Raw genomic sequence first — 17,474 nt, 5'->3', positions numbered from 1 at the left:
TTTATACTATAATTTTCTATAGGGCCTGTCAAGATGGGCCAATGGTGGAAAAAGAATTCACTAAGTTCTGGTTTTTTAATTTAGAATCATTTTTTAATTCTTTCATGTTTGCACCTTTCCTTCCTTTTCATAAGAAAAGAATGTTAGCAGAATGTGCCTGTAGCCAATATTATTTGATCACACAAGACACATTTCATGAGAAGACTAAATTAGGTTTGGGTTGGGTAGCCCAACTACATAAATTTCCACATCAGTCAGAGAACACAAGTAACACCATGCAATTTTGGTAATTTATCACATAACTGAAATAATTAATTTGGAATATTCTGTACTCTTAAGTCCATAGGGAAAAGTATATCCTGAGAAGAAAAATGAATATCAAATGCATAGTTCATTAACTAATAAGTAAATAACTGACAAGTTCATAATAACTAATTGGCCTCTAGTTTGTGTGCTAAATCATTGTGCTCTTTCAGCTTGTGTGCATGAGGATTCAAAATCAATAATACACAGATCAAATTATTTCACCAATTAATCACATAGCTTGAACCACCTAAAAGGATTTCTTGTAAGTGGGCATTTCAACATAATTACATTTTGGATCCAGGATTAATTAATTAATGTTCACCAAGTGCTCAAATATTGAAAGTTCTGTAAGAGTGTGCAAATAAGGCTCACTTCTAGTTGTGTAAATGAAAGAGCGTGTTTTGACAGGTGGACCTTAGGGATACTTGCGACTAAGTTCATTAATTTTCTTAAGCCCTTCTTTGTTGTTGATGGTTTTGTGCACAGTGATGAGAAAGGGGAAAGCAGAAGGGAGCTCCACTCTTCTACTTAATTTCTGATGTCCCCAGTGTAGGCACCGAAGTTTATCAGCCAGGTCTTTTCTTCCAGCTCGTTCCAGGGCATCCTGAAGGATCTTGGTTTTGTTAATTTTATCCCAGGATCGTTCATACCTGCATTTGTAACATCAAGCGTTACAACACCATGTTTAACCAATGATTACATTGCCAGATTTTGAACTGAATCATCCCAAGTGGTATTTGAAGAAGTATACCAACTGGTATGCCATATTTAAAAAAAGCCAAGTATTTTCTCTCCCCAAAAGACAAGATACTCTTTCAGAACCTGACTTCTTTCTGACTTCTACCCTCCTACAGAGGACGGTGAAGGAGCATGGGTTAACCTTATTTATACTAGGAAAATTCCTCTCTGGTGGGGCTGCACCACTTGTAGTCCTAGTATCCCTAGGCACCTTTTTCAAAGTAGGATACTCTGCACTTCAGTTCTTCAGTTCATACTTAATCAGACAAACCCAGGTTTGGCTTTCTGTACTACCAAGTACAGACTTGCGCAGACATTGCTGGATGTTCATCACTTGTAAAAATCAAAATGGCCAAAATATAGTCCTTGGATGGCTTGAGCCTAATGAAAACCTGATGATATTAATGACAAACCTTAATACCAAAGGAAGGAAATACAGATGTTCAAAGAGTTTTTCACAGGACAGAACTAGTTCTGTGTAAAAAAAGCACTTCCCACTAGGAAGATCTGTCTTTCCTTTATTCTACCATGAACAGCTATATATGTTCACTTCTCTCGATACCGGGATAGCCCCAGTATCCCATAGTACTTCACTTTCCCTCCCAGAATTTTGCAGTGCTTGAATTGAACACCTATCTACACCCAAAATCACTCTAGCTTGGCCGATAACTACATCATCCACAGGCGTTTAAGAATAAAAAGCCTCAAGATACTGTATTGAGCACATTTATATTTTTAATCTTTTGGATTCCCTGTTATTTTAGGCACGTTACCTGCTATTGGGCACCTACATGCACATTGAGGATGCTAGGGAAATGTAGAGAAGAGAATAAGTACGTGATTTAAAGAGAGGAAGTTGTTCATGCTATACACAATTCATAATGATCTTATCTGCTCTTAGAAAACACATCCATCTCATTTTTTTGCGTGTTTGACATTTTGCTACTAAAATACTGGCTTAAACTTTAATGAACATGGTGACAGCGTGGGATATGTCTGTTTCACATTTTGAACTCCACTTTTTATTTGTTGCATGTATCTAGACCCCACCAAGGGCAGCCTACTGGAATTCGTTCAAGGACAACTGTCTTACTCAAGAAGGGTATCACTAAGAATCCACAAAAGCTTCAGTCTAAGGCTACTGATTTTGATTATTCCTCACCCCTTTTTTTCCCAAAATGGCTTGTAGGAAGGGCGAGTTCCCAGTGGAGTGCACAACAACATAGGAGCAGCTCCCTGTGGGTAAGGGCCAATCATTATTACATGCAAGGAAGACTTGAAGGAGAGGGCAGGAATGACACTGCTCAGCCTGACAAGGTTCTTTGCGTAGATGTAATACCTTTGATTAGACCAACTAATTTATTCATTTATTAATGATGTATTATAATTTATCTAATAATTTTATTAATGTATTAGACCAACTAATATCACATCTATCCAAAGAACCTTGAATGCCCATGTCCTTAGACCAATAAATTGCTTGTTTATAACACATTACTCAGCCTGAAAACCTCAGATTTGCAGCAGGTGACAACAGGCTAGAGGTGAGCATTTCTCAGGATTCAAGTGATTTTCAGAGTAACATGTTAAGAATTTCTTTTGCTGGGGCCAGGTTTCTTTCTTTCCTGTCACGTTGTGCTAGAAGGGTAAGACTAGCAGCCCAAAGCAGCCATAACTTAGCACATATAAGTGAAGTGAAGTGAAGTGAAGAAAAGCTGGGAAATCTCTGTCACTGGTTTGGGGGTTTAGGGTGGCAAAGTCCCACATGCCAAAAGATGTCACACAAGAAATCTCAGCTTGGGAGAATGTCTTGATATCACAGAGCTAGAAACAGTTCCTACCCGGTTCCTAGCTTGGTAGTATATGGGACCCAGTGACTGAGTTTGCTTGAAGAATGGTTTTCTATACAGCAGGATACTGGGAAGGCTGCAACAAATACGAGGTAAACATTCACTGGGGAAGAAGATAATCCTCTTAACCACAGCCATATAGGTCAGAGCCATCTTCCCTCGGAGTGTAAAACAACAACTGAAACTAATTTATTGGGGAACTGCACTTTTTTCTCACTTCAAGCAACTTACCAGCATTCCAGCATTTTCTGTGCTTGTATCTTCTTTTCTATGGTAGCTAAGTGAAACTGGCTTATTTCTGCTCTGCTGAATCCTAACTCGTTAGCAACAATCGTCCATTCAAAACCCAGTTGCTTTCCCAGTTCTCTGACTGATTTCAGGTTAATCACAGCATCCTGGTAATCAAACAAGCTCACATTTATTTATAGCAAATATGTATTACAACAGCAAAACAATAGATCACCTTTTTGTTATAGGCACATTTCCTAGCACAATGTAGGGTCAGGAAATTTGGCATGCCACTGTCCTCTGCTTCCAAATCCCCACCCGCAAGATGCATTTGGGACCAGGCCATGCTCCCTCTCCCTGCAACCTGTGTGGGTCAGTGCTGGCCCACACCCCCTTCCCTCCTCTCCCTTCAGGGCCAGGCTGGGCCACACCTCCTTCCCTCCTGCAGAGCTAGGGCAGAGTAGGCCATGCCCTCTTTTGCCCTCTGTGGGACAAAAAGATTGAGCACCACTGTTTGAAAGGGAAGCTGCAGCAGCAGGCTAAGTATGCTGTGTGGGGCTGGCAGCTGGGCAAAAGCTAGCTGCTATGAAGCAAGCAGGCCAGAAGCAACAGGGACAGAAGCTAACCATGGAGAGTAACTATCCAGGAGCTAGCTGCCCCATGTAGGTCCCCCCCTACAGTAAGCAGCTAAGGGCAGACATGTAGGCAGCCCAGAAGTCGAATCTGCAAGCAGGTGGGCTAAGCTGCAGCAAAGGAGAGCAGGCTGGCTACCAGGTCAAAGTGGAAACCTCTGTGGGTGGCTGGAGAGCCACTTGACAGGAAGAAGTGGGGCTCTGGAGTCACATAAGACTAGTGGCTAAAACCAGGTGTGGCCCAGCAGTTGCAGGGAGAGGAGCTTCTGAGCAAGATGGCTGCAGGAGATGGACTGACTGGCACCCAAGCTATCCCAGAAAGCTGCAAGGAAGGAGCTGAGGGCAGCTTATAGCTTACAGGAAAGTAATGACCCAGTGTGGGAAGAAGTTTGTTGTATAGCCATTGCGTTTGTGTTTATGTTCTAATTAGGCTAACTGTAGGACCAGATTATGGCTACAGGGGAGGTGTGGAGGCCCTGAAGGCCACTCAGTATCAGGCAGCCTTGCCTGGGGTCAGGGCCCAGGGGGCTAAGGCTGGTGTAATGAGATTGGCCTTAGCCCTTTCCACTTCAGCCTGTATCTGGCAACCTACCCTGGGGTTGGGGACCCAGAGGCCTGTGAATAAACTAAAGCCCCCGAGCCTGGGTCAGGGACCCTGGAAAGCTAGCAGAGGGGGGTGGAGAACTAAGGCTGCAGCAGTGAGACAAAACCCATAGGAGGCATGTGAGGACCAAAGCCTGGTGGAAGGGGAGGAAGCTAAGCCAGGGGCTCAGGTAAAGAAGAGACTTGCCAGGGCCTGGGGCTTGCCAGGCTGATGGGAATGTTTGATGGATAGACCAGAGGTCCCAGTGGACAACTTCTAGTAACATCTGAGGCCACAGGGGTGGAAGGAGGCCATGAATAGCCCACAAACCAACTGGTGACTTGAAGCACTAATAGGGCCCAGCAGGGCCACTGTGTAGCATCCGAGGCGCAAGGTGGAGCTAGACTGGGCTTGTTCTGGGAGCAGCTTCCAAAAACCTTATAAATAACATCTAGATGTGGCAGCAAAGGTAGAAAAGGAGGGTACCCTGGCGAGCTGGAGTAGGGGCCAGGGCGAGAGGCCACCAGGGGTTGTCATGGTGCTCTGATCTTGTCGCAATCCCTGATTGCATGAAGTCAGAATACAAACTATAGCAATACTGAAGGAGAAAATGCACGTGCATGAAATACATGCATGCTAAAGTGCATGAATGCCACATGCAGAGGTGTAATAAGTATAGGAAACTGTGGAACCAACCAATAAACTGCATTTATCCCACATCTTTTTGAGTACCTATCCTTTAAGCCAGTAGTCTCCAATCTTTGCCAACTTCTGGGCAGCACTGAGAAAGTAAAATACTGTGGGCAACAATGCATCAGTCTCATCTTTTAACTTTTCAATTTCCTCTGGCCACAAGCAAAGGTTCTCAAGGGCAACATAGATTAGATGGGAAGCACTTCTGCACTCACCTCATTCTGGACTCTACCAAGTTAAACTGCCTGCTACACAGGACATTTATATGAACCCAGATCTCATTTTCTTTCCCTTGACCAAGCTTCATATTCTAAGGTAGGAGTCAGAGGCTGGCTCTTTGCCATGGGAGTACTCCTGTCTCTTGTATTGGGGTTATCTTCCCTTAAGACTTATAATGCTGATCCTGTTTGCATTTCTTCTTAGAATGAAACTCTTTTAGAGAAAGGGCTTTCTCTTCATATCTTTACATTACCTACTTACCCATTGGATGTTAGTGTACTATAAATAAATAAAAAACAACTTTCAGTACAGTATCAGGTTTGTTTGCAGTTTCCAAAAGCAATTTCTATGAGAATTAAGAGGAGTGTCAATATTACTATGTATTAAAAAGTACATATTCTAATTAGCATAAGCTAGTCTTCTTAAGTTGCTTGTTTGTGATTTGTGTTACCCCCACTTCACTTGAGACAGCATTAAAGCTTTCAAAGAACTATTTTCTATTTCTGGGAACTACAAATGCATGAGTTTGGAACAGACTGGTATCACCCACAATTTAACTTAAAAAAAAGCTCAACAATTCACTTCTTTGAAATACTGTATGGTAGAGAGGGGAAGCTAGCTGTGCTAGTCTGAACTCAGGCAGAAGGTGGAGTGGGGCAGCACAACTACCTGGTTCAGAGAAGTATGAGCTTTCATAGGTGAAGTAGGTTGTTGCTTCTGGAAGTTTTTATGCCCCTTTGACACACTTAGTTTCTGAAGTGCTGGCTGTCTGAAGTCTTTGAGAGACATTTCCATCCAAAACAAAATAAACAACTTATCTGAAGAACTGGACATTTTGTTTACCTCTTGGGCTTTATTTGGCATTTTTAATGTAGATTCCACTTGAGCATCTGGCAAACTTCTTTACTTTTAATATAGCAGCTGTCAGGGTGGCAATGAGAAAGATAAGCAAGTATTTTCAGGTGGAAATAATGCAATGATACATTTCCACAGGAATTATGAGAGAGACATTTTTTCCAGAAGTATCTATAATAATGGCTTCTAAATGCTTACAGCATTTACTATTCAATTTTGTATTGGCTCATCATCCTGACTTGGGAAAGCCAAGAGACACAAATGGGCAGAGGATATTACCATCATGTCCCAACAAAGAGGGTTGTCAAAGAAAAGGGAATCTCATTACTATGGAAATCTGAGTGTATCCTATGCTGTGATGGAGGAAACTTGTGAAGGAAACCCTGATGAGGAGCCTTCAGAAAGGCAATCTGATAAATTCTTAGGTGTTCACTTGTAAGATCTAAGAGGAAAATAAGAGAAGTGTACATCTAGCCAATGAAATGTATATTTGAATCACTGATCTAGTCTGCTTCTTTCATTCAGACCATATATTATCATACTCTTGTCCTGGCTACTGAACTAGGACAATATTTTCTTAAGCTGGACAGCGGGAGTGACACTAAGGGACATTAAAATCTATGATTTCTCATCAAACTGGTCATCCAGATGTACTTTCATATAGCATTGTTGAATTAGATATACTTCTTATATGGAAATTATTAAACATGGTTTATGGAGAAAGACTGACATATAAAAGAGATTATTAAGGTTAATGAAGTCACAGGTAAGAGAGTAGAAATACAGATTTTCTTTCTCCTATAAAGACAGAAAATCTTATCTTCATTTATCATCTACAAAATACAATGGAGAGATTTATACACCTGAAACAATAAATTAATTAATTCACTTGGAATAGGAACACAATAACTTTACATTTTACAAAAACAAAGCTTTTATCTTTGTTTTATTTGTCTGTGTTGATCAGTGTCTTTAGCAATGCCATGTCTATGAATGTTTCCAAAATTTGACATAAATACAATTAAAGCCAGGAATAATTTCCTACTTACAATGTGAGAGGTCAATCTTTTTCATATGTGGAGAGCTGTTTGATCAGATCTTACCTTCTTTTTCTGCCTCTTTGTATACTTCTGTAACGTTGCTTGGCTCTCTGAAAAATAATTTTTCAATCAAGTTTACTGCAATATATATCTATTTTAAAAGCAATGCAATAACATCTATTTACATGTGCCTATTCTTTAATAATTTTTACCTTAATGTTAATGAGGGTTGTTTTTTTTTCAGTATCTGTGAAGATAACTTGAGGACAATCTGCTTACCTGAAAAAGTCATTTCAGATATACCTTGAATGTTGCTAAGTAGTAGCTACAACAAACCATAACCCTGTTCTTGTAAAATAGTTAAATTTTAAATTCTTAACTCAAGGTCATTTGTTACTCATGACTGGTGCACTGAATGAAGCAATTTCTAGTTAACTGCTTGATGGGTTACTGGAAGGTAATGCACAGGCTGGGGACCAACTAGCTAAGCAGCTGCTCTGCAGAAAAGGATGTGGGGGTTACAATGGACAATAAGCTGACTATGAGCCAACAGTACACCATTGTTGTGAAGGCTAAAGGCATACTAGGCTGAATTAGTAGGAGTGTTGCCAGCAGATCGAGGGCAATGATTATTTCCTTCTTATTGGTATGGCTGAGGCCACATCTAGACTATTGTGTCCGGGGTTGTCCACCCCCTACAGAAAGGATGCAGACAAATTGGAGAGAGCCCAGTGGAGGACAATGAAAATGGTGAGGGGGCTGGCGCACATAACTTCTGAGGAGAGGCTGAGGGAACTGGGCTAATTTTGTCTGTAGAAGAGAAGACTGGGGGAGGGATTTAATAGGAGCATTCAACTACCTGAAGGGTAGTTCCAAAGAGGATAGAGCTAGACCAGGGGTGGGCAAAATGTGGCCCGCAGCCCACCAGGCCATTTTATCTGGCCCACTGGGCCCCTAAAAAATTTAGAAAATTAATATTTAGCTGTCCCTGGCTGCCTGTCATGCAGCCCTCTATGGCTTGCCAAAACTCAGTAAGTGGCCTTCCGCCTGAAATAACTGCCCGTCCCTGAGCTAGACTGTTTCCAGTGGTAGCAGATGATAGAAAAAGGAGCAATGGTCTCAAGTTGTGGCAAGGGAAGTTTAGGTTGGATATCAGGAAAAATTTTCTAACTAGGAGGGTAGTAAAACACTGGAACAGGTTACCCAGAGAGATGGTGGACTTTCCATCCTTGATGATCTAGTTGTGGGTGGTCCTGCTTTAAGCAGGAGGCTGGACTAGATGACATCCTGAGGTCCCTTGCAACCCTAATTTTCCAAGGTGCTTTAACACTATAATGATAAACACAAGTTTCAAAACAAACCCAGAAAAGAAAAGAATTTTTATAATAAACAAGGCTTTTAGTTCATATTTAGAATTAGACTAACCTTTAAATGGAACATGTGCATCTAAATCTCCTTGGTAGCTATAAAAATGTTGAACTACATGAGTTAAGAGAATTGCAGCTGGTTTACCTCTTAGGCTGTATTCAGCACTTTCATATAAATTTCCCTTCAGTAGCTGACATTGTTCTGTATTTGAAAGAAACTGTTGAAATAAAGATGACTGTTTAACTTTGCAAACAATGTATATAGGACAAATAAATAATTTCTGACTGCTCCATTCTTCCTCATTGTATCATTAGTTTTTATTGCAAACAGTCTTTCACTAATAAAATAGAATGTATAATTTTTGCCAGAATATGTAACATCAATATACAGAATACCAGTATTTCTACATTTACCATACCAATAAACTTGCCTGACAACACATTTTTTCTGAAAACTGCAAATGATGACTACACCTGACAGATCAGATTTATGGAGACAATTTACTTTATTTACAATGCATTAGTGGTTTATTTTTGTATAGCAAGGTTTTTAGACTATATTCCAAAAATGCTTTACAGAGTTTCAATAATCACAGAGAAGAATATACAATTCAAAATCTAATTATCAGGCAGAGGAATCAAGAGGTAGATGCTGATGAGACAAACACAGAAAGGCAGCTGTAGATGGCAGGAGCTACTAAGATGGCAGCTTCTGCACTAACAAAGAGGGAAATGATAAATTGAATCAAAAAGCATTTGAAATCAATTTTGAAACTATTAAGCAATGTTTGAGAATGGGTGAAGTTGTGCTTCTGTCCACGAGGGAGAAGTGGCACCTGCCTGCAGCATATGCTGGTATCTGGAGAGCTGGGAATGATAACAGTCAATGAAAGGATATCAAGGAAGATCTCTGCACAGTTGAGGTAAAGTTGTACACTGGCAAGGTGGCACAGTTGGTAATATGTAGATTTAAAAAGGCAGTTCAAGGGTGATGCTGATGATCTGAATGATATGAGTAATGGTTACAAAAAGTTAGTAGTTAACTGAGGAAGGAAGAAAAATTGATTTGAACAACAATGTATATATTTTTTATTCCCTGCCCTAGAAAGCTATGAAACATCCAAACATGCATTAGAAAAGGCAACTTAAATGCTCCTGGGATTAGTGATGTTTTTTAGAGAACTTCACAAAAGTATATTGAATTCAAGCCTATATCATGACCCAAGAAAGGCCTGACCCCAAGCACTAAATCTGAGTATTACAATTTGGATCTTGGTTTGCAGCACAAATTTCTCTCTACAACAGATCAAAATCAAATAGTCCTCCAGATCAGGAAAGCTTGGCTTTCAAATGCCAAGACTTTCAAATGTGTCTTCAGATCTAGGGCTGGTATCATATTAACCTCTAGAGGCTGCAACCAAGATCAGACCCTGTTGTACAAATAATTGTTGTGTTTTACAGAGCTGAACTCTCACTACCTAGACAAAGAATCTATGTTTAAGGAGTGGTGGGTTGAAATAATCCAGCTCAGTCCAAAGTAAACAGGCCCTGTCAAATCAGCTGCCACTTTCTTCCCCACACAAAAAATGTTGCAGAAGCCCTAGTTTGAGGGCTAGATAGAGTTACTCCATAGACTGCATTTGGCCTGTGGGCCTTAGGTTGCTGACCCCTGATCTAAACAGACACTGCAGATAAAAGGGGGAATACATGTAGTGGAGTAACTAGCCCAGGGTCATAGAGGAAATCAAAAGCAGACACCAAGTCCCATGATAGTATCTGCCAGACCATACCATGTCTTTGTCTCTCCTACAATCTTTGCTAATGGTGATACTGTCTATGATACTGTACAAAACCCACGACTTGTCTTCAAGGTGCTTACAATAAGGAGCTCTAGGAGCTTACAGTATAGGCAGGCAAATAATATAAGGGAAGGCAAAACATACTGGGCGATGAGAAAACAGATCAGAAATAAATGTTCATGGTTTGCTGACCAAACAATAATCCAAAACCACTTTGCTCAACAAGTTATAACTTGTTGACTAAGTTCAATTTAAAGAAAAATTAAGATAGGCAGAGATTAACTATTTTGCACATGGGGATTTTCTGGCGAGTCAACAGCATTAAACTTACTAAGCAACAAACAGAGAAAGGGATTTCTTTATCAATGCAGAGAACATGTTCCAATACAGGGGTGGCCAACCGGCAGCACAATTGCCACAAGTAGCACAGAGGGTAGCTTTTGTGCATGACACACAGATCAGAGAGGGAAATATGCAGTGCAACAGCAGGAAACAAAGCAGCAATTCAGGCAGGGAGCACAGGGAAGGAAGCAAAAAGCAGAATAGATCAGACAAGGAGCAAAGGGGAGCAGAAAGCAGAGCAGCAGATTGGGCAGGGGAGGCAGATCAGAGTGACATTTGGGGAAGGTGTTAAAACTAATTTGTAGCACACCTGCCACAAAGGTTGGCCCCCACTGTCCTACCATATCAGCAGGATATGCTATTAGCACCTGTAGTGCATCACCTTAGGACCCTAGCTCATGGTATTTCTTACATAAGGTAACCCTTCTATACAAGAAAGAAAATATTTAGCATAGGTACAAAAGAAAGAAAAATGTTCATGTGGTCTAGAAGCTACAATATTTAAATATGAACCAACTTTATAAACAGCCCAGGTTATACTACAAAATGCTGATAATAATTTAAATATTTTTTAGTATAGGGCAGAATTCAAAACAGATGTATTTTATAAGAGGAACATAGGTTTTAGAGTCAATCACAGAACTGTACCTCGTGAAAGCAGCCATAATGAATCATGGTGAATAGAAAACATCTAATCCGTTTTCCCGTTATAAGAGGGTAATGCTGCTTTTAGTTTATCTGTTAAACCCAACATGTTACAAAGGCCTTTGGTTTCTGATAACCTTATATGGCAGCTCCTCAAAGAAACAAGTTCCAGTAAGCTTATCTCCTTAACAGGCTCCAGACCTAACCAGATAAATAACTACCTCAAAAAAGAAAGAGGATTAAGAAGAAAGTCTATAAGGAATGATCAAAAAAATAAAGCTGCATCAGAGTGTATAAGGATAAAGCAAAATTGTCAGAAGTTAAGCGAAGTTCGACCTCAACAAGGATATTAAAACTAACAGCAAAACCTCCTCCCCTGCTAACTTTAAGTAAAAGAGAGAGAACAAGGAAAGAAGTAGAGTGTTATTCAGTAAAGCATGGTCTAAAAACCTAAATGAATCATTTGCTTCAGTTTTCAGTAAAGGTGCTGATTAACAAAGGAGCAAAGGCAGGATTACTAATGGGAATCAGAAATTTGACATGGAAATTAGCACAACTGAAGTAGAAGCTGAAGTCAAAGAGCTTAATGTACTCATGACAGGGAGAGGAATATGAATCTGGACACTCTCCATTACAAAATTCTAAAAGTAGTAGAGACTTTTAGAGCAAGTGTTTTTAATACATGCATCAAATCCAGACAAGGATCAGAGAAAACCAAATGGAGTATTTATATCCAAAAAGCAGGAGAGAAAAAAAGAACGATTCAGGTAACTTCAAGCCTATTATCTGGACCTTGATGGTTTGCAAAGCTTTAAAATGAATTTTGTAGGGAAAAATAATTAAATACAGTACAAGGAGGTAAATGGAAAGCAGGATGAAATGCAATGAGGTAGACTGTGCCAGACCATGCTGATAGTTTTTTTTTGATAAAGCAACAGATTTTCTAGACAAAGAAAATACTGCAAATCCTGTGTGCAGGGGCTTCAGTAAAGTCTTTGATACACTGTACCAATTATTAGTTATTATTAGAAATTAGTAGTTGAGATGGGAAATGGGGGAGTTTAGTACAGGAATTAGGAACTGGGAAAGGAATGGACTAAAGGGGAGATTGTAACAGGTAGTGATGAAAGTAGTAGTATTAGCTGGTGGGAGTTTAACAGTGGACTTCCTCAAGGATCAGTCTTGGAAGCAATCTTGTTAAACATTTACATTAATTACCCTGGTACAATAAGGATGAATATGGTGGAGAATACAGTCATTACAGAATAGGGCTGGTATAGAAACTGGTTAACCTTGAGGACTGAGTATAGAGGAATGGGATGTAATTCAGTAGGACAAGATGGGGACCTACTTACAAAAATTTATACTATAATCTGGGAACTCATCACTGGGAAATAGCTGAGGAAGAGAAGGACCTGGGTATACTATATGATCACAAAATGACTTGGCTGTCAATACAGTGAAGCCCCAAAAGAGGCAAATGCAACTGTAGGATGTATCAGTGGAGGTATTCCCAGGAGAAGAAAGTATTATTACTCTTGTAAAAAGTACTGGTAAAATCTCACCTTCAAAAAGGATAATTTCAAATGAAACAGGTGCAGAGAAGGACTACTAGGATTGTTAGAGGAATGGAGATCTTATCATATGAAGGTGTTGAGGGAGTATATGACTTTTGCCTATAAACACATCAGGGGTAAACAGCAGGGAGGGAGAAGAACTATTTAGGTTACTGAAAATGTAAACATAAGAATAACTGGATATAAAATGGCCATGAATAAGTTTGTACTGAAAAGTCAAAGAAGATCTTGTCTATTAGGTTACTGGGGAACTGGAGCAGTCTCACAAGTGGAGCAATGGGGAGCAAAAAACCCTAACCCAATACATTTATGAATGTTATATAGACTGGACTTGGCCATGCGGGGAGGTCCTTTCCAGTCCTATGTTTCCACATGCTCTTTACTACTGATTATTGTAGTGTTGAACGAAGATAACTATTACTTTTTCCTATGACTAAGGAGGCATTCAGTGAACATATTGAAGTGTGGGACCTCTAAATGATGGTCTCTGGATGGAAATTAAGGAGTCCCTTGACATTTCTCCCAGAACACATACTGGAAGAAACATTTCATTCTTATCCTGCTTAATGCAATGTAAATAACACAGTTGACTAAGTACTTGATTACTTAATTCAAGGATTCCCACCCAGGATGATTTGAGGCAAAGGTATGCAAACATGATTCATAAGATAAATGCAGAGATTTCAAATAGGAAACCATGGTGTTAAAAATATTCTGGCCCATTGTGGTCTCTCAGTTCTCTGCAACAAAATTACTTTATTATTTTTCTGTAGTCAAAGAATGAGTCAAAACTAAGAGCGCATACCTTGAGTCTAAAAAGGCTGAGAACCATTCATAGTTTCATAGTTTCATAGTAGCTAGAGTCGGAAGGGACCTAGGTAGATCATCTAGTCTGACCCCCTGCCTTGGCAGGAAAGAGCACCGGGGTCAGATGACCCCGGCAAGGTGCTCATCTAACTTCCATTCACTTAATTTCTTTCTGTACCTCCAAAAGATGCCACAGAACTGTAAAAAAGAATTAAATCTCTGCTGTACTATGGGTCAGTTCTAGTTCTGCTCTCCTTGCTTAGTCAAAACTTCCACAGGACTGGCACTTAGGAAGTATCTCGCACTGTATTTGGGCACAGAATAACTTCGTTAGAACAAAAGTTAGAAGTGGGGACTCTACATTACAGTGGAAGACACTAGTCGATCATTAGATTTACATCAGAAGAACACAGCCAATAGTTATGAAAGCACTGTGTACCACCATCTCCTTTTTCAGCCTACAGATTTTCATTGACACTAAACAAAGACAATTTCATCATTTGAAAAATGAACTCTAATTGTGAATTTTAGGACTCTAACCTTAAAATGTTTAATCATTTAAATTGCGGACTTCTGGCAGACAGGTACCTAAAGAACTCTGTAAGAGTCCTGCCGCCAGCTATGTTTACTATTCTTCTAATTTCCTGTTCCAAAATTCTTGCACATGTTGGAATCAACTGTGCACTTGGTTTTTTCCCCTTCAGCTGCTATGATTAGTTAACTATTGTTGCTTTTAGACCACACTTGGGGACTTTCTTTTTTTTTTGCAATCAGTGACTTGGCACTGTCTGCACCTACATAGTGCACTCATCTAAACACTTTAAACAAGCAACAGCTACTTAAATAGTGCTGGGTATTGGAGCATGTTTCTACCTACAAGACACATTTATGGAGTCAGAGTAAGACCAGTCCTGGCTTACAAAGAAAACAAGGAATGGAGAAAAGAAATTAAATATGTAAATAGATGAAAATTCAAGGGGAGACAACTATATTATAAAAACATGATGGAGAGGATGTTAAAGAAAGAGGTCTGCAACTAAAGATGTTTCCAGTACTGGTATTTTGACAAACTTATTAATGAGGACAAGGTCTGAATCTTCTGTACACTTGTAATATAGTTATCATATATATATAGTAATACATTCCATGAGCTCAAACTAAAACACTGGTTAAGATTTTTCAAAAACTTTGAAACTCTTTCTTGAAAGGATTAGTTATATGCATGACTAAACCCTCTAAACTTGACTTTGGAAAATCTCAATCTCTGCTTGCAATTAATGAATGATCATCACGTGCAGTTTAACAACCATTAAATCAAAGCACAGAGGCACAGTAACTTCTATTCATTAGCTGAAAGGCTACTCTGCATATGCAATGTTAGAGCTTGATTCTATGCTGTGGTTTTCAAACTTTTGGCTGTGTACCCCTTCACCTGCAAAATATTGCATATTCATTCCTTAAGATCAATGTCAATACTGATGACAATGCACAGCAATGCCGTTATTCACCATGCACTGGTCAATTGGAAGCTCCATTGCCATTATCCAAATTTAGACGTGTACCCCTTAGCAGAGTACTTACAACCCTGGGGGTATGCGTACTTCAGTTTGAAAACCATTGGCAGTAGCTCATTGTTGTTTATTCACTTTTTGTGTACACATACAAATTCTATACCAAATTTGTCCAAGTTGTACATTGCTATATTTCTATTTAGCTAAGAAGGGAGTCAAATTATACAAAAAAATTCTAAAGAGACATTAAGCAAACTGAATTCAGATCATACAGTTGAAATAAAAAGTAAACGTATATAACATATTGCATGACTAATACAATATAAACTTCCATTCAGAAAACAAAATGTAATCACACGGAAATCAAAATAAAACAAATATTACAATTCACAGCCAACACATTTCAATAACTATAAATTCTTAATTCCTAACTAACATTTTCTTTAAAAAAGGTCATTAAAATATTTATGCTGACTCTCTTTACTTTAAACAACTAAAACGATTTGCTAAAGTATTACTGGTCACTTGTCCTTTGTCTTAAGTTTCTAGATTTTCCATTTTCAAATCTTCTCTTTCTGAAGGTCGATATCCCTTCTGACAGGTCTCCAAGGGATGTGACTATTTTTTCTTTAAATATCACTTTTGCGTCCTCTGGAACTTCTAGCACTGGAGGAGGTAGATGGTCACTATCCATAGTAGGAAGTTCTAGGTCCACTTTTTCACTAGAAGCAGAGTTAGAAATAAAGAAAAGTTACTTGACAAGATCAAGACCAGCAATGTGGAATGCAGACAACAGGGTCTGAACTTTATTTTCAAAACAGCTTTGCAAATTGTATTGAAAACGTATGAGCTGGACAAAGTCTACTTGCTCATCTTTGTAATTACATGAATATGGTAAATATGGAGAAAAAGTTAATATTTTACCTCCTCTAGTTAAGCTGGCACATTGGACATAAAACATAACAAACACAACCCTCAGTGAAAACAATCAATCAAATTCAAAATTTTACTCATGCAAGTAATCCTATAAAAGTCAGTATTTGTTTAGCTACTCAGGCATAAAGTTAAGTGTATGTTTAACAGTTTGTAGGAATGGGACATAAAAACACCATACTTGGCATGTGCTTAGTAAGTTTAGCCAATGGGCCAGAAGAGTTGAACTCAAGGAGCCAAGTGGCTATCTCTGCCACTGACGTCACCTCAAGCTGCAGGTAGTAAGCCTGGTTTGGTAGTAAGTCTTATACCTATTACCCAAGAAACACTGCAATAATCAAGCACTACAGCATTTCTGCACAATTCCAGCTCTTGCGGTGCAACAGCAAGTTCCCTGAGGCAAAGAAAATAATTTATTTGGTACATCATTTCTACCATGCAGTGCACATGATACTGTTTACAGATGGTAATGTTAGAGCAATGTTACAGCCGTGATGGTCCAGGAACTGTGTGAAAGGCAACAAGGTTTTCTTAGGGTGATATCTTTTATTGGACCAACTGCATAGTTGGGATAGAGTTACACAAGCTTTTGAATGAAAAATATTTTTCTTCAGGTCACTTGCATTCAAACGCTTGTCTAACTCTATCCCAGCTATGAAGTTGGTCCATTAAAAGATGCTATCAAAAGAAATCCTTGCCTTTCACTACACACATCAAAAGAATAAGTAATGAAATCAGTCTTTTATTTTTTTAAAAGAACATAATTAAATATTTTATTCCATGAGTTCCATCTAAACTGAGTTGAAAAGCACCTCTGAAATAGTATTGCTTGAATCTGCAAATTGGGTTGAGAATTGCTAAGGAAGGGAGGATTGAGGGGATCTGAAAATTTTGTTTCTGCTAACTACTAACCTTTGCCACCCTAATGAATTGGGATTCTGAGGTTTTGTATTTTCCACCACACACTACAGAGAAAGTAGGCAATGACAATACATGAACAATCAAATGTATACATTTCATTCAACACCAGTTTTACAGCTGGGAGTTGTTTTTTTTAAAGTTCCTTTAACAACTCAAAAATTAATTTGAATGTTAAGCTGTCTATAGCTATGTTTCTTCTGGGGCTAAGCCAATGGGGTGAGCAGGCTGTCAGTATAAATATTAAACAATTATTTTTGTAGGTTAAACTTTAAAAATTTGCTAAGAGGCAAATTTATTAGTCAGTAAAAAAAGTTATGACTGTGTCCTTCCTGTAATCAAAACTCATCGCTCTAGCATGTTGCAGGAGATTCACTGTTGGCAAAGGTTTCTGGTTCTTCTGAAAAAACAGAGGCATGTCCATGGTTAGC

General features: G+C 39.1%; 1 protein-coding gene across 13 annotated transcripts in view; it reads right to left on the bottom strand.

The window, feature by feature from the left end:
• Positions 1 to 273: 273 nt before the first annotated feature.
• Positions 274 to 17,474, bottom strand: part of WBP4 (WW domain binding protein 4) — a 46,553-nt gene continuing 29,352 nt past the window's right edge. The window contains exons 10-13 of one of the 13 annotated variants that reach the window (XM_090024901.1): positions 7,154 to 15,914; positions 6,093 to 6,170; positions 3,126 to 3,289; positions 274 to 956 (exon numbers count right to left, since the gene is read on the bottom strand). In XM_090024901.1, coding sequence (XP_089881027.1) covers positions 15,707 to 15,914 — 208 coding nt within the window. In that variant the 3' untranslated portion in view covers positions 274 to 956; positions 3,126 to 3,289; positions 6,093 to 6,170; positions 7,154 to 15,706. Of the gene's footprint in view, positions 957 to 3,125; positions 15,915 to 17,474 lie in introns of all 13 variants that reach the window. The other 12 variants (XM_090024944.1, XM_090024918.1, XM_090024963.1 and 9 more) reach the window with 12 other exon arrangements.

This window comes from Crocodylus siamensis, chromosome 1 (assembly GCF_052110815.1).
Source record: "Crocodylus siamensis isolate JL-2025a chromosome 1, ASM5211081v1, whole genome shotgun sequence".
NCBI lineage: Eukaryota > Metazoa > Chordata > Crocodylia > Crocodylidae > Crocodylus > Crocodylus siamensis.
Note: the sequence above shows the minus strand (reverse complement) of the source record. Positions and strands in the feature narration are given on the sequence as shown.